Source organism: Sesamum indicum, linkage group LG15 (assembly GCF_000512975.1).
Source record: "Sesamum indicum cultivar Zhongzhi No. 13 linkage group LG15, S_indicum_v1.0, whole genome shotgun sequence".
NCBI lineage: Eukaryota > Viridiplantae > Streptophyta > Magnoliopsida > Lamiales > Pedaliaceae > Sesamum > Sesamum indicum.
Window position 1 is genome coordinate 4,961,101 of NC_026159.1, and position 21,536 is coordinate 4,982,636.

At 33.5% G+C, this 21,536-nt stretch overlaps 4 protein-coding genes across 5 annotated transcripts in view; 3 read left to right on the forward strand and 1 right to left on the reverse strand.

The window, feature by feature from the left end:
* Positions 1 to 2,486, forward strand: part of LOC105177911 (probable histone chaperone ASF1A) — a 3,092-nt gene extending 606 nt beyond the window's left edge. The window contains exons 2-3 of the mRNA XM_011101207.2: positions 1,416 to 1,531; positions 1,630 to 2,486. Of these exons, the coding sequence (XP_011099509.1) occupies positions 1,416 to 1,531; positions 1,630 to 1,989 (476 nt within the window). The 3' untranslated portion in view covers positions 1,990 to 2,486. The remainder of the gene's footprint in view (positions 1 to 1,415; positions 1,532 to 1,629) is intronic.
* On the reverse strand, positions 2,636 to 7,754 carry LOC105177912. 2 transcript variants are annotated; one of them, XM_011101208.2, is made up of 7 exons: positions 7,599 to 7,754; positions 6,834 to 7,040; positions 6,554 to 6,604; positions 4,780 to 5,021; positions 3,294 to 3,416; positions 3,104 to 3,166; positions 2,636 to 3,023 (listed from the first exon to the last, which is right to left on the reverse strand). In XM_011101208.2, the coding sequence occupies exons 2-7, from the start codon at positions 7,015 to 7,017 to the stop codon at positions 2,955 to 2,957; spliced, it is 732 nt and encodes a 243-aa protein (XP_011099510.1). In that variant the 5' UTR covers positions 7,018 to 7,040; positions 7,599 to 7,754; the 3' UTR covers positions 2,636 to 2,954. The 2 variants fall into 2 exon arrangements, with proteins under 2 accessions (XP_011099510.1, XP_020554895.1); XM_020699236.1 differs by lacking the exon at positions 7,599 to 7,754 and adding an exon at positions 7,459 to 7,571.
* On the forward strand, positions 8,329 to 11,408 carry LOC105177913 (protein DETOXIFICATION 14-like). The gene is made up of 7 exons (XM_011101209.2): positions 8,329 to 8,875; positions 9,387 to 9,922; positions 10,027 to 10,113; positions 10,199 to 10,255; positions 10,376 to 10,614; positions 10,710 to 10,915; positions 11,099 to 11,408. The coding sequence occupies exons 1-7, from the start codon at positions 8,630 to 8,632 to the stop codon at positions 11,144 to 11,146; spliced, it is 1,419 nt and encodes a 472-aa protein (XP_011099511.1). The 5' UTR covers positions 8,329 to 8,629; the 3' UTR covers positions 11,147 to 11,408.
* LOC105177914 (protein DETOXIFICATION 14-like) lies at positions 17,096 to 19,960 on the forward strand. Its single transcript, XM_011101210.2, has 7 exons — positions 17,096 to 17,734; positions 18,088 to 18,632; positions 18,756 to 18,842; positions 18,933 to 18,989; positions 19,113 to 19,351; positions 19,466 to 19,671; positions 19,850 to 19,960. Exons 1-7 carry the CDS (start codon positions 17,486 to 17,488, stop codon positions 19,898 to 19,900), a joined length of 1,434 nt encoding a protein of 477 aa, XP_011099512.1. The 5' UTR covers positions 17,096 to 17,485; the 3' UTR covers positions 19,901 to 19,960.

A 21,536-nucleotide genomic window follows, 5' to 3' on the forward strand; every position in this document is an offset into this window, starting at 1 on the left:
AATTCGCTGCACCTGTTAATGGACTTGGTTTCATAAATTGAACAACTGAATAAAGAATAATAAACTGTGGGCTATAGAGGACCTTCTTAGAAAAGAAGATAGATCTAGATCATATTTGTGGACAGACCTTGGAGACAGAGGTAACATTGATTACCACGTGCATGTAGAATATCCGCAGACTTTGTTTTCTACGTGGCACTTGCCATAACTTACAAAATCTCAGGCTAGGATGGTGATGATTCAATGCAACCATTCATCAAACCCTGGTGATTGGGCATCTACTAGTCTTGCTAGACAATTGCTCTTTTGCATTTTTTTAAAAGAGATCAAGGCTTGTTCTACAACTCCCTATCCAAAATGGCTTGCATCCATAACCCATAAGGTTGAAGGGTGCAATGAACAAGCTGGCTCTGAGTTTTGAAGTCGGAACCAGCAGGCAATGGGTCTTTCTAGAGTGGGAGGATCACATCTGCTTTTGCATTGTGCCATACAACCAAGCTGCACAAGCTATATATTAAAAAGGTTGGGGATTGTGAAAAACAGTGCTTCAGCTACGTCGAATATCCATTTCTGTATTATTGGTAGCAAACTGAATCGCATTTTAGGAAAAATTCGACATTTATACACAGAGCTAATCTAAGCTGTGATGATGAGTGCATTTGAAGTTTTCTAGTGTGAGTGGGGGCCACCACTAAATCCGGTATTTATTGCTAGGGTGGAGCCTTTTGCATCCTATGCCTGTCAATTTATTACCTGGTGAATTTGATGCAAGCAGTAATTGCAACATGGCCTTTTGCGGTTTCTTTATCAGACATGAAATGCTGTAGGCAGCCCTGAACCTGTGGTGTTGACAATTTAATCACGAAACCAAATATTCTTATCCAAGGGAACAAGTCCTGGTTTAAGAGAAAATACCTATAGCATGGAACAAATCCCTGGAAGCGTACCAACGTGAAGAATAGTTGTCATCATGTGACTCTATTAAGAAAATTGCAAATGTTATCTTGAATAGAAAAAACTGGGAATTAATGAGGGTTTAAATATTTTATGGCAGAAGATTTCAGCTATTTCATTATCTTTCCGTGATAGTGTGCCAAATCAGTCAAACATGCAGCTGGGTATAAATAACTGAGAAATGGTTTCAAGTTAATAACATTCCACTTTGTGATTCTTCACATCTGTCAAAGAGGGGTTTGGTCGAATTGAAGGTGGTTGCTTTTTCTCTCCGTCCCGTGATGCATGATTGGTGGTGCGGCGACATATTTTGCACATCTGGTTGTTTACTCTATTTATTTTCAGTTACATGAAGGTTCTTTTCACCTCTTGACTTAACATACATGCATGAATTTTCATTTGCTTGGACAAAAGAATACTGTCTTGTATGTCTATTTTATAATCAATGTAGTGCACTGCAGATTTGGAATGGAAACTCATCTATGTTGGATCTGCTGAGGATGAAACATATGACCAACTTTTAGAAAGTGTTCTTGTTGGCCCAGTCAATGTTGGAAATTATCGATTTGTTTTGCAGGTAAATACAGTAAAGATATGTTTGAGGACTTATACTTTGTAATGGGCTACTGCCATGTACACATCATGATCTTACTTTCTTGTGTGAATTGATCTCAGGCAGACCCTCCGGATCCTTCCAAGATTCGTGAGGAAGACATCATAGGTGTGACAGTGCTTTTGTTGACATGCTCTTACATGGGTCAAGAATTTGTTCGCGTGGGCTATTATGTTAATAATGATTATGATGATGAGCAGCTCAGGGAGGAGCCTCCCCAGAAGATCTTGATTGACAGGATTCAAAGAAACATATTATCCGATAAACCAAGAGTAACCAAATTCCCCATTAATTTTCACCCTGAGAACAGTGAGACTGGTGAACAAGCCACTCCACCTGGCCATGCTGGTGAAGCAGATGGATGTGAAGAACAAAGTCAGCCTTCACCCAATCATCTTTCGAATGAAGAGCATAAAACATGATGAGACGAACTTTCTGATCATGTGGCTTTCTTTAGCTCTTCGATGTGCTGATCTGCCTGTAGCTGCAGTTTACTTTGGCAATTTCTTTCAAGTATTGACTGCGTGTCCAGACTGATTTTGAGGTCCTTCCTGTGCTGTTACAACCAGCTTATGCATACTACAGTGCGCTGCTGGTTCATTCCAGCCTCGCTTGCTAAAAGTGCAAAATATTTGGCCCCATTAAACTCTTAAAAACTCTAAGATGCTCAAAGTGATTGGGACTAGGCAAAAGTTTGTTATTGGTTTCACCCAATAGCCTGGAAGCAGTTGTTTGATAGATTTTTCGAGTTGTGATTATAATTTTGTATCTGTTGCTCAACCTACATTCACTGCCAAGGGCTTTTTGTGGATTTTAGTAGACTATGCTAAGAGGATTAAGTTAACACCATTGATGTATGATGCTTGGTTCTACCCTTCCATTTGTGCATACATTACAACTCCAATTAGGTTCTTGGGCATTCATTTGATATTTTTCCACCATTTTTCAGCCTCTGTTTTCTGACATTTGCGTTGTAGCATCTGGAAGCATATTTTCATATTTGTAAAGCTGTTGAAACACCTAGCCATCAGAAGTTATCAAATTAGATTTGAGTGTAGAGTATTGGTGTGCATGCGTAATTAACATTTCCTCTTGCCATTCTATATGGTGCCATTGTACAGCATGCGAACTTTACAAGCTACAGAAGAAAAAGATCACCACAAAAATAAACAAGCAAGTAAAATAACCCACTTTTTTCCTCATTCGACTCATGTAATTTCTGGGAATCCCGAGCATTTAGGTAAAACTGGCAAGATGTCAAAGCAAACAAAACTGAAAGAGTCTATCAACTTGTTTCTAGGATTGTCCTGTAGAACTTTAAACTTCTATGTATTTGGAACTGCATTCAGGTTGTGAGGGCAAAAATTGGAAGTCGTAATCATCTTTTTCAGCTATCATCCTTCCGTCTCTTCCCCTGCTTCTCTGTTGATTGTCTTGCTTTCTCTGGCCTTATTTCCTTTGGAGATTCAGAAAATCAAGTCACAACACCATTAGAGCTAAATGCTATCCATTTGCAAGTAATGGGATGTCCTTTACCTGTCTAGATCTCTTCCTCTGTTTCCATCTCCCTTTGCCCTTTTTCTTTGGTTTATCAGACTTCTGTTGCGTTATTACATTTAAATTAGGAAAAGATTCAGACTATTCACATAAACGAGCAACAATGGTTAAACATTCATCTTAGCTGCCAGTCTTTCAGCTAGCTCAAGTTGAAGGATATCATTTTTACCTGTCCAGACACAGCAGTTGTAGGATGAACCTCAGGAGCCGTCTCACCCTCAATTTGTCCATCATCGTTGAGCATAAGCTTAAGCCTCCCTTCTCTACGTAATTTCTCAGAACGGGCATGTCTCTGTCAAGGAGAGGAAATAAAGTTATCAAACTATTCAAAATTCTGTTACTGCAGTATCCTTTCAGAACAGAAAGAAAGGAAATGTAAGTGGATGACCTGCCGTGGGACAAAAGTAATTTTTTTGAAAGATCACTAACAGTTATTGCACCACTGGACATAATCTCAACATTGAACAACGACTAAGAACACACCAGAATTAGAGAGAGATTTGCTCTGATCTTTGAACCATGAATCAAGCAAGAATGTAGCACGTAGACATATTTGTGCGCTCTTACAAATACAACTCCTGTTAAGGATTTGTTTTAGGGTTGAGCTAATTTTACTGATTTTTTCCTATTATTTGTCAACTGCAGAGCTTCATGAACTTAATATACCACTAAGGGGCCACCACAAGCCGCACAACGAATAGATCATCAATGTGAAAGTCCACCATCAAATGATCTCAACTACCTCAAGGGTATGAAAGTCCAATTCCACAACCTCCATGGCCATTACGTCAATATTCTTTTCACCAACTTATCTTTGTTCATATTAGAAAAATTCAGAAGAGTGCTTCACATATGAATTAAAAAGAAAAGAGAACAGAAACTAGAAATATGTTAAGGATGACAAAAGAATGATTAAACCAGAAAATTTTAGAGCTTAACACATAATACTTTGAATAGGGATGCACAAAATGACATTGTTTGTTTGGGGGAGCGAAAAACCATATTATTATGGAGACTCAAAAGAAAGATTTAACACCAAGCATCTAGAATGTAAGACATAATGCGTATATCCTACTTATTAGAAGTTGTTGACTTTAGCTTTTTCAACAAATTAGACAAAATAAAAAAAGATAACTTTTGTTATTCTGGATATATCCATTCTATTTAACCAGAGTGTTAGCCCTAATGAGAACTCGCCTTACCAGAAACCTGCATTAGCTATCTATTCGGTCTAGCCCCCCCACCCCCTCCAACAAGGAGGTCAATTACTCTCTCCTCGCTCTTTGGTTGGGCGAGGACCCCCCGCGCCCCCCCCCCCCCCTCTCTCACCTATGTCAGCTAACCTCCTGCTTTTTTGATCGGGGAGTCGAGAGAGGGGATTCCTCCCTTTGCTTCCTTAGCTTCGGTTTTGTTCCTGCCTGCCAACTAAGCCAGCCAGTCACTAGCTATTGACCACAGAAGCTCGTTAAGCTAGCCCCAATACCCCTACCTAGCAGCCTAGCTCCAACAACAACTTTGCTTATGCTAGCTGTGTAGTTCATCCATGTTTTTTGCAGTTGAAAAATCCTGCTCAGCCGTGATTTATGATCACAAAATGATCTTGAATTAGAAATGAAACTCTTGAGAAATGTTCCTAGCATCTAAAAAATACTTGCCTTGGAGTTCAGATGAGCCTTTAAAGTCTCCTCTGACAAGCAGACAATTCTGGGGCACAGCTTGCACTTGAAGACTGATTTACATTTTAGAACACAATCCATCGCATCAAATTGGACCTCATCCTTTTCAGGAGTAAGCTCTGCCTTGGGAAATACATTGTTGCCTTCAGCACTAGTAAAACTTCCAATAATATCTTGCCCACCAGCTTGAGCTGCCACATCATCGTCGCTCGTAGGCAAACCTGCAAAGATGGAATTCTATGTTTATAGTAAGAATGAAGGTTATTCTAGAAGGTAACCATTTGATTTGAACATTTTCTGTTACATGAAACATTTATGCTGGATTTTTTCTTAGAGAAAAAAGCCTCAAGTTATAGTACACACATATAGTGGTCCCAGGTAAATAAAGAAAAGCGGCGCAATTCGGTCAGAATTTATACTTTAACTGATACTTATCCTCGTGATCTCATCACAAATATTAAGGATGCAGTTATGGTCGGTTCTGCCAATCTACTCGAAAGCCACATCTGGGGGTAAGTGGCAAACTATTAACTGTAACCTTATTTGACTTTCTTATGCCCGTTAAATCTCAGAAATCAACTCAACATTTCTATTGAACATAAAAACATTCACAAGATAAAAGATTTCCTAGCACATGAATTTATGGGCGCAAAAACACAATTTTCAAGAAAAAAAATCAGACTATCCACTTTTTAGGTGATCTTCATCCAAACGCAACTTGACATGCAGCTGTAACAAACCTGAAACACTAATATGTCTGATTAACTTTCGTACTTATCAGAAGCCCAAACACCTTTCAAAGAGGGACATTAAATTTAAAAAGGATATTTGAATATATAACAGCAAGATGCTGCACATCTTGGTGCATAGTGTATCTGAAGAAAGTTGATAACATAGTAAAAAAGAAAAATTATAATATGCCCAAAACAAGGAATATTGATGAGGAGAAACATTCAGATATAACTAAAAAAATGACTGTGAAATAGAAAAAATGAGATCATACAGAAAAACATCAGCTCCAGAGCCATAAAAGGTCTGTCAACTGGGAATAAAACAATTCAAATGATAGAAAATAAAGTTCAGTACCCAAGGATTGGGCATTTTTTAACTGATTTTTGTACAGCAGAATACGTTATAGTTATACCATATCATTCATTAGCATGATGTTTGGCTAAGATCAAACTGCTATAAACCTCTTGAGACAGCTCCACTATTGAAGATTTCACTCTCACTAGCTGTCCAACTTCAACATCTAAGATGGAACATCTTTGTAAAAGGTGTGCTTCGCGGTAACGACAAACATATTAGTCTTGGCCTTAAAGTAAAGATATACATTATTTCTTCTGGTAATACCAGCTGGTTATCAGCAGTTAGCAACAAAGATATGGATGTTTTTTTTCTTGTGATCCCATCATGAAATGCTATTAGGATAAGCAATACATATGAGGAACGAGAAGTAATGATATACACTACAATAGTCACTAGTAGTTTTTACAGTACATAAGACGAGAAAAGAGACCAGAGAATTTCACAGCCAAAAGACTGCACGACACTGCATGCAAAGTTGTAAGAGGTTCCACAAAGCATGTCATGCAGCAAACTATGAAGTAATACCAATGAAGTCACATCAAACAGAATGCATTAATGCACTAATGGAACACTTGAACCTAAATATACTTCATTGGAAATGGAATTAGGTATGAACATTGACACAAAAGGTGTAAGAAGAGAAAGAAACAAGAATAAGTCTAACCTGATGAGTCAAGGTTAACTTCATTTGCTGAACTATCCTCGCTCTCATAACCTGAAAGTGTGAAACAATCAAAAAATAAATTTGACAAGAAACATGGTTTCCAACTTAAATCCTGGATATTACAAACTAAGCTAAGCAAGACAATAATCTAATGATAGCATGATACAGAACAAGCAAGGTCAATATATGTACACGAACAGATTTTCACTACCATATGCTTAATCAGCAAAGATCAAGAAAAAGAAAGCAATCAAAATAGGACACCTAAAGTTACACACACCAGAAGAAGAGGTCGCTTCTCCTTTCTCCCTCACATCTGCAGCAACATTTTCTTCTTCTTCCTCTTCTTCAACTTCTGTTTCATCTGTGGCCTCTGCCTCCACTTCAGAGTCTGAAGAAGATGAGGATTCAGAAGGGTCATCCCTATTACCGTGTTCAAACCTGTAGAATCGCCTTTTTATCATTTTTATCGCCTCTGTTTTCTCAACTGTGAAAATAAAGAAATTAGATAAGCAGTGAATGCTGAAGCTCAATCTACAAACAAACCGAGGAATAACTGAACACGAGACATCTGTATTCTGGGCAGTAAAAGTTCCAACTTCTCCTCAGTCAATAGTATTTTAACCCACAATCATAAAATGACATTTTACATACACTACTTTTTCCACAGTCATAAATTTCTATCTTCTTCCCAGTTATTACAAAACATCAGCGCTTAAATTGAAGTTTAACTTCATATTCTTTATTGTCTTCTTTTAAGGGGGCAATAGTTCACACAAAGCCCAAACGATAAATATTTAAAATCAAATGCAAAAGGGAAAATAATCCAAACTGACTGCTAAAAACTCAAGAGAAAAGAATCTACATATATGAATGTCCCCACGTAAAAATGCATAAAAACTCACTAAATCAATCCAAGAGCCCAAATTTCCCGAAAAATATAAACCTGGACTCCAAGAATATACTGTTTTTCAAATAAACCAGAAAACGCAAGTGAATTCTATGGAGAGAGAGAGAGAGAGAGAGAGAGAGAGAGAGGGGTTACCTTAAAATATGAACGGCTGCTTGTGCTGTCGCAATACGAGGAGGAAAGGGAAGAGGGTTTTGGTTCAAAAGCGATGGGAGTAGCTGTGCCTGCATAAACTTGAATCGCCACGTGGAAGTTTCTCATAGGTCTTAGTCGGTCCTTGCCAGGCTAAGCGAAATAGTACCGGATAAATTGCATAAAAGTCCACCGCTCAGTTTGATTTCATTTTTAATTTATTTTTGTGCGTTTTATAGACATAAAAAGAAAAAATTAAAAATAAATAAATATATATTACAGATAGGGTGTATATTTGAATTTATTAATAATATAAAATAAGTATGATATATTTGATATTAGTTAGTAAGAGATAAAAAAACTATTCATTGTCAAATTATTATTTTTTTATATATATTGATATACATGTATGAATATGTATATAATTTATTTAGTTATGTATAGATTAAAATAAATAGTAAATTTGAATAATAATATTGTTCCGAAACACTCAAAACTAGTCAAAAATGGGCGAAATAATTCAAACTAAACATGAAAATATTTTAGGACATCTCACTTTGCACGTGTTTTCAAAATTTAAATAGACAAAAAATTTGTGTATTTTCTTAAATATTGCACACTTTCTCATTTTGTTAGTTATGTTTAACAGTGTTAAATTTTTTATTAAATTGTCCTTATACAATATATATTGAGCAAACTCGTGGCGAACCAAGAAATCAGCTTCCAACCCGATTAAAGTGGGTCATCCACATCAAACCAGTGAATCCCGCAGAACGTAATTTCTTTTCCTCTAACCCAAAAAGTTCGGAACGGCAACAGAGATTCTTTGATGGTACGTTGGTCTTAACAACAACAGATATTCTTTGTCCACCATTTTCAATGTCATCGTTGACGTTGTTTGATGAGAAGCCTGTACAAACGACGGAAGTGGGAGCCCGCATCTTGAAGCATTGATCCAGGAAGAAAATCGTCGTGGAAAATCAATTCTTGCAATCACGTACGTCAAGATTCTGTCTTTCTGAGTTCCTCCAAGAATGGAGGTGGAAGCGCTGGTGAAAAAGGAAAATCCCGGTAGCAAAAGCGGGTTTACGAGATGGGACGCATTTGCCCTGGAGCTGAGCCGTGTGAATTGGATTGCTTTGCCGATGATAGTGGCAACGGTGTCCCAGTACCTGCTGCGGGTTTCGCCCATGTTTATGTTGGGCCATTTGAATGAACTCTCTTTGTCAAGTGCCTCCATCGCCACCTCTCTTTGCAATGTTACGGGATTCAGTGTACTGGTAAGGTCGCTTTGATTCCTTATAGTGTTCTTTTATTTTTTTTAATTATTATTGTTGAAGGGATTATGGGATTTAATGCTATTATTCTGTTCATGAAGCGTTATTGCATTGCAAATGTATTTCTTGCGAAGCCCACTGGATATTTGTAATCCCTTTTTTCATGTATTCATCTAATTTTCTCGCATTTGCACGTAAATGGTGCAAGAATAGAGATGTAAGCCACTTCAGTTATCATTTTTCGGTATACGTCCTAGTATTTTAACCTCGGCATTTCAGTTATTATATTGCTTCCTTCTGCTGCTAGATGTGCCTGTTATTGATATGGAGGGTTTGCAGTTTATTTACATTTGATCAATAATTAAAGCGTTTGTGTAATACTTGTGTGTATATGTGCTTTTGACTTGAGCTCTGCAATGTTTTGGTCATCTTAGTTAATTTGGATACTTCGTGAGGTTAACTTCCATGAATATTCTTTCAGCTAATAATTAAGAAATGACTTTAATCTTTGCAGTTTGGAATGGCTAGTGCTTTGGAAACGCTATGCGGGCAGGCATATGGAGCAGAGCAATACAAAAAAGTCGGAACTTACAGTATTGGGGCCATTTTTTGTCTCTTCGTGGTATGCATACCGTTGTCTCTTCTGTTTATGTTGACAGAGAAGCTGTTAGTATTAATGGGCCAAGATCCTTTAATAGCAGCTGAAGCAGGGAAATTTGCGATTCTGCTCATCCCCACGCTGTTCCCCTACGCCATTCTCCAGTGTCTTGTTCGTTATTTGCAGTGTCAGAGTTTGATCCTTCCCATGGTTTGGAGTTCATTGGTGTCTCTGGGCTTCCAGTTATTCCTCTGTTGGGCTTTCATATTCAAGTTTGAACTTGGAAATGCTGGAGCAGCACTCTCCATAGGAGTAGCGTATTGGTTTAACGTCATTTTGCTTCTGCTCTATGTTAAGTATTCTCCTGCCTGTGACAGAACCCATGCTTCATTTTCAATGGAGACTCTGAGGGAGTTCTTTCAGCTTGCTATACCGTCTTCTGCAATGGTCTGGTAAATTAACTTTGATCTGCTGAATTTGGATTAGTGGACCAAGAAATTCTGTTTTCTATTAGCCTGGCAGTACTTAAGCATTACTCTGCTGCCAATGTCTACAGTCTGGAGTGGTGGTCGTTCGAGCTGATACTATTGCTGTCTGGAGTGTTGCCAAATCCACAATTAGAGACATCGGTTTTCTCTATATGGTGTCCCGATTTGCCTTGCTGCTATTTGATGATTTCAAGATTTCAGATTACACCACTCTAACTATATACTTTCCTTTGCATGCAGCTTTACGATTTCTTATTTGCATGGTCTGATACCGTATTCTTTTGGTGCTGCTGCAAGGTTTCTTCTTGATCCATACGAAACATATATCCAGAACAAATAAATCAAATGTTGAACTTTAAGACAGGTTCGATGCTATCACGTTCATGTACACTAAAACAGACACTTTGTCTTTTCCAGCACTCTGATCTCCAACGAGCTGGGAGCAGGGAAACCAGAAGCAGCCCAGGTTACTCTCTACACTGTTCTCGCTCTGTCAATTGCAGAGTTCCTGGTAGCCAGCTTTGGTCTCGTTATTTGCAGTCCTATATTGGGATATGCATTTAGCGAGGAAAAAGAAGTTGTCGATTATGTCAAGAAAATGGCTCCTTTCCTCAGTGTCTTGCTTACCATGGATGGCTTACAGGAAGTATTTTCAGGTCAGCATCCTGTTCAATATTGACGTTGTCGATGCAATGCCTTAACACACACACACCCTTTTCCTTATTTCCTCTGAAGTCATTCTTTTCTTCAGGGGTAGCCAGAGGTAGTGGGTGGCAGTATATAGGAGCTTACGTGAATCTTGGAGCATATTATCTGGTGGGAGTGCCGGTGGCCTTATTGATGGCGTTTGTTGCAGACCTGAAAGGAGCAGGCCTTTGGTGTGGACTTATAGTGGGAGCAACAGTACAATCTATCGCGCTTTCATTCATAACAGGTTTCACAAACTGGGAAAAACAGGTGAAGGCACAAACTTTTCTTGAAATTCACAGGCGCTGTTATTTAAAAAAGGGTCATTGTATCTTGGCAGACAATTATCGTAGATTCACATCAGCAAAAAGAGTCTAAGTCTTGCCTCGCTCCGTCTGAATTACACCTATTTTATTCAAACACTGACACGTCGATTATGCTCTCTGGATACAGGCAATGGTGGCACGACAGAGGATCTATTCTGGGCAAATTCCCAACTAAAACGAGTCCATTGGGTAGCCTGTGAATTGGTAGAGACGTGTGAATAGACATGGTGCAAGAAAGGACTGTGCCTTCAATGGGAATGAGACGTTTGCAGTACATAGGCACTGAAACCGGCCAGTGGGGGGTGGGTGCCGGTGGTAGTGGCGGGGGCCGCGGCAGGGAAAGTTATGAAAGTAAACTTGTTTTGTTGATTGTATCATGGAGTTGAGCTTGTACAGCGCGGGGGGAACTGTTACGTATACAGAAGAAAGCTTGTAAATCGTGGATAATATTGTTTTTCGATCATATTGAGGATTATCCAAAAAGAAAATGAATTCATTTATATTACACCACGTGCATAATTTAAAAATAGGATTTAATGTAATTTACGCCTTGTGATATTACAAATGGACAGATTACTTCCTATGATTAAAAAAAATAGCAATTTATCACTTATACTTATTAAAACAAAGCAATTTACTTTTCTATCTAAAAAGGTAAATTGGTACATTTTAAAAAAACAGGGGGATAAATTGTTGTATCTTAAAAAATACAGAAAGGTAAATAGTTATTTTTTTTATAGATGAATAATTCACTCATTTGCAATATCACAGGAGGTTGCTTGCATTTTTCCTTTTAAATATAGTATGTGTGATACATTTTATGTATAACATAATTTTGAAAAACTTAAAATAAAATATTATTGTAAATTATATATTTATTTTTTTGTAGAGTTAAAAATTTTTTTGTATAATTAAAAATTACGTTAAATATATATAAGATAACATAAGATATATATATATATATATATGAGATAAAAATGCATGGGACAAAAAATCTACTAAAAGGTAGTTAAGAAAGATTATGATGAGTGGGCAAGTTATAAATAAATAATTAATTAATTTAAAAAATGAAGACCAAAATTATATTAAGCACCAAAAAGGTCCTCTACAATAATATAATATAGATTTTTATTATATTTTTAAATTAAATAAATTAAAAAATGGATAACTGGTCAAATTTTATAAAATAAATTATTTTTAACGTACATGAATAAAAATTTATTGATTTAATTAATTAATATAAGAGATAATTATTGGAAAAAAGTATAATTAAGGGTATATTAGTCAATCTATATATTATCTACCAAAAAAAAAAGAAAACATTTTAACCCGCAATATAGTATTCCTTATTTATACTTTTGTTGGTGATTATTATAAAGGACAATACTCTTTATTTATGTTTTGCAACTATTGTAAAGGAGTAGTACTCTTTTTTATATTTTTGTAGGTGATATTACGGAGGCAGCACTCCCTGTACGTTTGACCCTTACTTTATTTTAATGTAGAAGGGATGGACCGCAAAAAGTTCCCCCAGATTCTTTTCGACTTATAATTCAGGATAACATACACGCTCGTTGTTTGAAAAATTACTAATATCCCTCTTATTTTAACAATGAACAATTAACCCAATTCAATAGTCCCCGTTAGATTTTTATTTAATTTTACAATGAATCGGTCAAAATGCCTTTTGTGGATTGTGAATTATAATTTTTCTTATTTTTTAAAATTTTTTGAAACTTTTTCTAATGGACTATGTGGATAATTTTTTTAAAAAAAATTTCTATCCACCTTGAACATCTTTTTTATATATTTTTTTATTGCGCGAAGTTGACAATTTCCAACTTTTATCTAATGATTACATAATTTTATCAAATATTAGGAGATATTTGTAAATTTTCAAATAACGAAAAAGTGATGTAATTAATTCTCCCAAACCTCAAAAGAGTTCATTGTAATTTACCTTATGATTTATTAAGCAAATTGTTTCATTATATATTACCTACCTAGACCGATAATATAATTCAAAGGCTCAGGCTCAGACCCATTGAATATTTTTGGACCCATGCCCAAACTTGGACCCAAACCCAGACCCATAAAAAAATATAAATTGGGTTTGAATAGGGTCTCTACCCATCAATACCCATGGATCTATGTATCTAATTTGAAGAAAAAAAACATCTATTTTTTTCAATTTAATTGATTATTATTTATCAATCGATCTACTGGAGGTGTGCAACTTTCGGTTAATCAAACAAAAACCGACTAGATCAATTTATAATGATAAAATTACCCTTTTAATCTAATTTAATTTTTATATATATTTATTTATTTATAGCACAATATAGTCCTATGATTAAATAAATTATACTATTATAATTAACAATTTTCAGTGATAACAATAAATAATGTAAATTAGTTTAGTATATATTTAATAATTAAAATTAAAATTTAATAGATTGGGTAGGAATTGATGGTTTCGAAATAAAAGTTAAAGACATTCTGACTTAAAAGTAATTTTATGGATTTAATTTTTAAAATATCATAATTTAAGGAAAAAAAATATAGTAAGACAAACAAAAAATAATTTCACCAATCTTTTCCTTAAGTTCTAATTTTTAAAAATTAAAATATAAAATTTCATCTCCTATAACTATTCTTTTAATTTTTTTTTTTAGTAACTATCTACTTTATCAAGATGACTTTATTTTTATTTAATTAAAATTGTGAACTTTAATTACACTTCTCAGTCTAATTATTTATTATCGTTTAATTATTCATATTATTTTTAAATAATAATTATATAACTATTTTTCTTAAATACTGTAACTTTAAGGTAATTAAAATTAAATTTTATTTTATACTTTTTTTAGTTTTAAAATCCCGTAACCTTTTATTTATAAAATTAGTGGCTCTCATTGAGTGTGCTTTTTATTTTATATTACTATTTACTATTTTTTTTTGTTATAATTAAATTGTGTTATTTATTTTATCATAGAATGTATAGTGATAAATAAATACTTAGGACTAAGTTCGATTCAAATGGGAAAAAAGAGAAACTAATATTAGATTAAAGGATATTTTTGTCTTTACAAAATATTTTAGGATAGATATAGGTATCTATTCGACAATTATAGAGAAAATCAAGTATCAATTCCACGTATTTGCAAAAACTCGTGTATAAATTTGATATTTATAAAGAAACTCAGGTATCAATTCGATCATTTGCAAAAATTCATGTATTAATTTGATAATAATGCTAAAAACTCAGGTATCAAAATAATTTTTATTCGTCTGGATAATCCTAAATTTAAAAGATTTCAAATCCTTCCATTCTAATTTTGAAATATTCTTTTATAAATATGAATGGATTTCAAATTCTTTTTAAATGGAGTCATTTGAAATTCTGTTTCCATATCTTTCCTTTAAATTCAAATTCATTAATCCAAATACACCCTTAGGTACGACTCTGGGTAATAATTATCATAATGGTTCTGGGTCTAAGTATTGCTCACCCATTGACAAGCCTAACATGTTGTGCTTAGGATTAAGTTAAGAGATGAAATAAAGTTATTACTGAAAAAAAAAAAAAAAGAATTTATCCTTAAATAACCTCACTTGATATTTGAACATCAAAACAACTTGCTCGACGGTCACTTGCAATATTTTTTTTTTTCACTTAGATTACATCCAATGAATAAAATTTGAAATCAAAATGATCAATATAAATTAAGTTTGATTAGCCTTTTGGTTCTATCTAACCCTAAGTAGATAAAAACAAATTAAGTTTAAGTTTTATTGTCAGTTTAATGATTCAAGCTTAAATGAACTTCTATTAATTAATTTCAAATCGAATATCAAGTAATTTGATTAGCCTTTCGGCTCTACATAACCCTAAGTAGATTACAATTGAAATCCAAAATCAAATCGAATCTAAAAAGAAAAAATAATTTATATCGAGCTCTTATGAGGTCTCATATGTTAATTATAAATAGCGATAGTTACACATCTCTTTTTTAAGGTTTGTTGTAATTACATATAGACTCTCCATGATTTGACAAATTACATCTAGTATTCTCAATGTCTTATGTCTAATAAATAAGTTCTTCTATTAATTAATATTCATCGAGTTAGTTAATATTAACAAAAAAAAATCAGATAAAAATTCATATTTATCCCAATTGCTTTATTACTGATTTACTGCAAGTCAAATAAATCTTTTTTATGATCAAATAACCATATTTTCACCATTATAAGAGGAGTTTAGTCAGAAAAAATTTGTTTGACTTGCAATAAGTAAATCGATGGTAAATATCGATTTTTATTCCATTTTTTTTTATTAATATCAATAAATTCACTGAATTTCACTAACAATGAGACCTTTCTATTAAACGGGAGCAAATCTTAAAAATACTATATTAGTTTTTCAAACAATAGAGGGTCTACCTGTAATTACACCAAGCATTAGGGAAAAAAGTGTAATTATCCTTTATAAATATATAAAAAATTACTAACACCCTTCTAATTTTAATGGTTATTAAACAATTAGCCCAATCTCTTAGTCTCTATTATGTTATGATCCACCTTTTATGGTGAATTAACCAAAATGCCATTATAAACTATAAATTATTAATTTATTTTTTTTAAAAAAGAAAATTTGAAATTATTTTATAGAGTAAGTGGACAATTTTTTTACGAATTTTCTCATTTTTTCATCAAACTCATTTGATTTATTTTTTTTTATAATTTTTTAATTTTTTAAGAAAAAAAAAGTACAATAAAAATAAAGTTGACAATTCTAAACCTTTATCCCAAAATTATATAATTTCATCAAATATTATAGCTGAGGTCTTTGAGTCTAGCTTACATATTATTAACGGGGTTTTTTTTTTTTTTATTACAAATCATATTACATTTGACACGAAAATATTTTTTTTGGACATATAGATAATATAGTTTCATATCTAATAAAAATATATTAAGATTTATGAAAGAAAATCCAATCCGACAATTTAATTTCATGATTTGTTAAATAGGGACAAATAGGGTTTTTGCAATTTAATACCATTTGTTATGATATTTTTATATTGTATCTCATAAATTGATTTTTTTTTTAATTTTTAGTTTTCACCTGTATTTTCATCCAATAATTTATGGAAAGCATATGGAATTGTATGTGAGATTGCTAACAACTTTGTTAATTGTTTGACCATAAATGCACTTGATGATTAATATTAATTTTTTTTTTAAAAAAAATTCAACTTATGGAATGCAATATGAGAAAATCGTAAAAAAATAAGATTGGTTAAATTGAAAAAGACCCTAATATATGGAGTAAAAAATGCAAATTTCCCGGTAAGAGCATTAAAAACGAATTTTTTTTTATCTAAATTAGGTTTGGCCAAATCAAATCAATTGTTGAGCAAGTTTAACACTTGTTATATGAGTGATCACTTTTCTTGAATTGTAACAATCATACTACAAGTGTATTGTATATGCTATATAATTGGTTCAGCCTCAAATTCGACTAAATCTGATTTGAGTTAGAATTTACTGTTAAACAGAAGGGTAAATTATAACCACCTTATCAAAGCTTGACATAATTATAAATACCTCTTTTTTGTTTGAAAAATTATAGATTTTAACGTCTATCTAATAATGAATCCATTTCGTTAGCTTTCATTAGATTTCCGTCCAATTTATAAACTAACTAAAATGCTCTTTTAGATTATAAATTAAAATTTTAAATTTTTTAAAAATATTTTTATGGATTAATATTTTCTATTAATTGTTTATTTTACTCACTCTATTTTTTTATATTTTTTCAAATATTTTATTTTATTTTTTAAAAGAATTAACAGAAGTAAAATAATAATATCTAATTTACCGCCTAAAAAATTTTAGAATTATTTTTATTTGAATAAAGCGTTAAAAAACTTTCATAAAATGAAAAAATATTTGTATTTACGTTAAATTCTAAACAGTGAACTATATTTACCAAAAAAAAACAGTTATCACCGATTATTCGGACATGCATGCACCGGTACAGACTCAACACCTGTCCGACTCCATTATGCTCCTCGTAGCTGGTCTCTGGGAAATTCTAGTTCAGATCATAGATCGATCCAACTTGAATTACAATGTATTTTTGTTGTGCATGCATATACTCATTCTCTAATTATTTTGCTTCCGCAAAAGTTGATCGGGTAAGAATTTTCCGTGAGGATTTACCTTGATCTCCACTGTTCTCTTCTCAGTTCTCCGCTTGCTTTACTTTTCGCTCGGAAATGCGTATACGTAAATCTGTCTATCGTCTATTCAAGGAAAGATCCAACCCCGTTAAAAAATTAACCTCTCGGGACCATGCATATAACGTAGGTAATGATCTGCTGATAGGCAGTCCAGATTTTTTCGTATATTTAGTCGTTAGACGCGGCAGTCAGCTCTAGTGCCTTCGTGTTTTGATCCTGGAAAAAAAAATCCAAGAAAATATAGTTGTAGTTTTTGGGCCCCGAAAATGGAGGCGGAAGTGCCTTTACTTACGGGGTCGAACAGGGAGAGCGAATCCGGGTTTAGGAGATGGGGCACGACTTCGAGGGAGTTGAATCGGGTCAATTACATCGCGTTGCCGATGATAGTGGTGACGATATCGCAGTACCTTTTGCGGACTTCGCCCATCTTTATGGTGGGGCATTTGGATGAACTCTCTCTGTCAAGTGCTTCTATCGCCACCTCTTTTTGCAATGTGACGGGATTCAGCGTGCTGGTAATCTTTTCTTTCTTTTATTCCAAATCCCTATTAAGGGGTCGGGTTGGGATTAATTTGTTTTGCTCTGTTTCTTCATCATAGGGAGTTTATTTGCCTTTTCCCGTGTTTGTGTACTAATTCTGAGATATCATGACTAGTTGCCATCAAGAATAACACTGTGCCTTGTTAATTTCTAATCACCAAAATTTGAGTCTTGCTTCAGATGTGTGTTTGTATCATCGAAATAAAGAGTTTGGTCGAGTAGCTGTTCATATAGATTAACTGTATTATGATGTAAAGCGAATCATGCTTTCAACACTCATGGTAATAAAGTTCTACTTAGCTAATGAAGTGATAATTCCGTGGAGCAGTTTGGGATGGCTAGTGCTTTGGAAACTCTGTGCGGACAGGCATATGGAGCTGGGCAGTATCCCAGAGTTGGAACTTTTACTTATGGGGCTATTTTATGTCTGTTTCTGGTGTGCATACCAGTTTCTCTTCTGTGGATCTACACAGAGAAGTTGCTAATATTCGTTGGCCAAGATCCTTTAATCTCGGCTGAAGCGGGAAGGTTTGCGATTTGGCTCATTCCCACATTGTTTCCTTACGCTATTCTTCAGTCTCTGGTCCGGTACTTGCAGACTCAGAGTGCGATCATTCCAATGCTTTGGAGCTCATTAGTGTCTCTGTGCTTCCAGTTAGCTCTCTGTTGGGCTTTTATATTTAAGTTGAATCTTGGAAATGCTGGAGCAGCTCTGTCCATAGGGATATCGTATTGGGTTAATGTCATTTTGCTCGTGCTTTATGTGAAATACTCAACAAACTGTAAGAAAACCCGTTCGTTATTCTCGAAAGATGTTTTTGTGACTATGAGGGAGTTTTTTCAATTCGCTATCCCCTCAGCTGTGATGGTCTGGTAATTTTTACTTTTCCCTTTGAACTTGCGATTAGAAGAAAACTTCCATTTCAGCTTTCAGTATGATTTATGTGTTACATTACCCTTCATGTATGACATTCTCCCATCGCTTATTGATTACAGTCTGGAGTGGTGGTCGTTCCAGCTAGTGATATTGCTTTCAGGAGTGTTGCCAAATCCACAATTAGAGACATCCGTTCTTTCTATATGGTATCTTACTTTTGGTGCTTCTATTTAATTAACTATATACCATTTCATAGTATGTTCATTCATAAACATCTACTTTTTCCTTGTGTGCAGCTTCACGATCACTTCATTGCACTATCACATACCTTATTCTTTTGGTGCCGCTGCAAGGTCTGTTCTTGATCATCTCTGATGACATTCTACCTACCAACATCTATACCTTAGGATCACATATTATTATCATAATCACAATATATACTATAAATTAACCATAACTCGTAATTGCCTTTCTAGCACTCTGGTCTCAAATGAACTAGGAGCAGGGAAACCCCAAGCCGCTAGACTTGCTCTCCGCGCAGTTCTGGTGCTGTCAGTTGCCGAGTTCCTGATAACCAGCATCACTATTTTCATTTGCGGTGGTATAATGGGATATGCATTTAGTGACGAGAAGGAAGTAGTCAATCATGTGCAAGAAATGGTTCCTTTTCTTTGCGTCTCCATCATCATGGATAGCTTACAAGCTGTCCTATCAGGTGATCAATCTACATGATTTGAGGTTGACTTGGAATTAGCATAACCGAAGTTGTCGATGCAATGAGTAAATTTATATCCTTGCTTCTTTAATCATTCAATCTTTTTTATCTCAGGGGTAGCTAGAGGTAGCGGATGGCAGCACATAGGGGCTTATGTGAATCTCGGGGCTTATTATCTGGTGGGTATACCAGTCGCCTTGCTACTGGGATTTGTTCTTCACCTAAAAGGAGAGGGCCTTTGGAGTGGATTAGTAGCAGGAGCGACAGTGCAATCTCTCTCACTTTCTCTCTTAACAGGTCTCACAAACTGGGAGAAACAGGTAAATGCTTCCTCAATTTCTGCCCAAAATACGATTTCGAGTTAAAAAATGATTCATATGAAAGTTGCAAAGTTATACTGAATCGCCATTGAGAATTTCTCTTTACGTTACTTTCGAATTCATGAATTTGAATTTGCGTTTGCGTTTGAGGGAAGAATTTTGTATTTGCATTCTACAGGCAAGGGAAGCAAGGGAAAGAATTTTTGCAGAAAATCAGGACATTCGATAGAATGTCGGAACTCCAAGACACAAATTTAAATGTTTTTCTTTTTTGTACTTTAGATACAATTCTTACTTTATTTTAATGTAAAGGATGAGGATTGCGGAAACCTCCCACCTTCTTTCTTACTTATAATCTAAGGTAAATTGCTATTAGTTTTCTTCATATTTATCATAATAATAAATATAGAATCGTTTTTTAAAAATTATTAATACCCTTTTGATTTTAACGATCGTCTTAATTAACTTAATTTGTTAGTTTTTCGTCTATTTTTTATGATAAATTGACCAAAATGTTCTAGTGGATTATAAATTATAATTTCACTTATTTTTAAAATTTTCTTGAAACTTTATGGTATGCGGATAAACTTTTTTACAAATTCTCAAAAAAATTTCATCTATGTTGTATGATTTTTATATAAATTTTTATTTTTTTAAAAAAAATACAATAAGAACAAAGTCAATAAATTTTTTATTTCTATTCAATGATTACATAATTTTATCAAGCATTAGAGGATATTTATAATTTTTCAAATAATGTAACTATGCCAAATCTTAGAAGAAGTCGTTGTAATTTTTTGTACAATCTATTAAGCAAATTGTTTCATTATATATTACCTACTTAATTACTTGTAGATTATATCAAAATTAACCTTTTGCATAGGTTATGAACAAAATAAATATTTCAAGAACTATACCTATGTTTCCAAAATTTCTTATGATCAATTTATACGGAAAGCTTATGTTTTTAATATAAAGTACTTATAGTTTAAAAAAAATAAGATTGATAATATTATTTCTACCATTTATGATATTTGCCAATGGCCGGCAAGCTTTATTGGCCTCACACACACACACACACACACGTGTATATATATATATATATATATATATATTCCTATATATTTAAACTTTCACTTCAAATATGGTAAAAACAAGAGTTCACATTGAAAACGAAAAATGAAAATATATAAACAAACAGGCAGTTTGGTTTACTTGTTTGTCAAAAATCTGAACACTATTTAATATATAGAGCTCGTCACTTTATATGAATATATCAAAGGTTGACCATTATCAACCCGTAATGCTTGGTCTTATAAAAAGAAAACTTCATATATTTGATGATTAATAATAAATTGAATAATCTTATAATAAATTTTGGCGGAAAAAGTATTTTATATTAATTAAATTTCTTGAAAAAATAGTCGTAACGAATTTAATTTGAGCTAATATTTAATTCATTTTAAAAAAGATTAAATATATTTTATACCTTCAAGTTATGACACCTCAGTAATTACCCCTTAAATTAAAAAACAAAATCTTCACTTACTCCATATTTTTGAGTTTGAGATAATCCTTTAAATTAAATATAAATAGACAAAAATACTCTTAACTATTAATAATATATTCACTTTAATGCCTCTATAGTAAAATATATCAATCAATTTGACTTTAAATTTTATTCACCTATGTTGTTAATAAACTAATACTGAATTAGTATGCATTGATTAAGTACAAAATAATTATTTTAAATTTAAATGTATTAAATAGTCGTATTGATTTAGTAAAATTATACAAATTTAATAATTTTAAATTAATGAATAAAAATATATTTTAGTGTATTAAAATTTTACACGTATCGATAT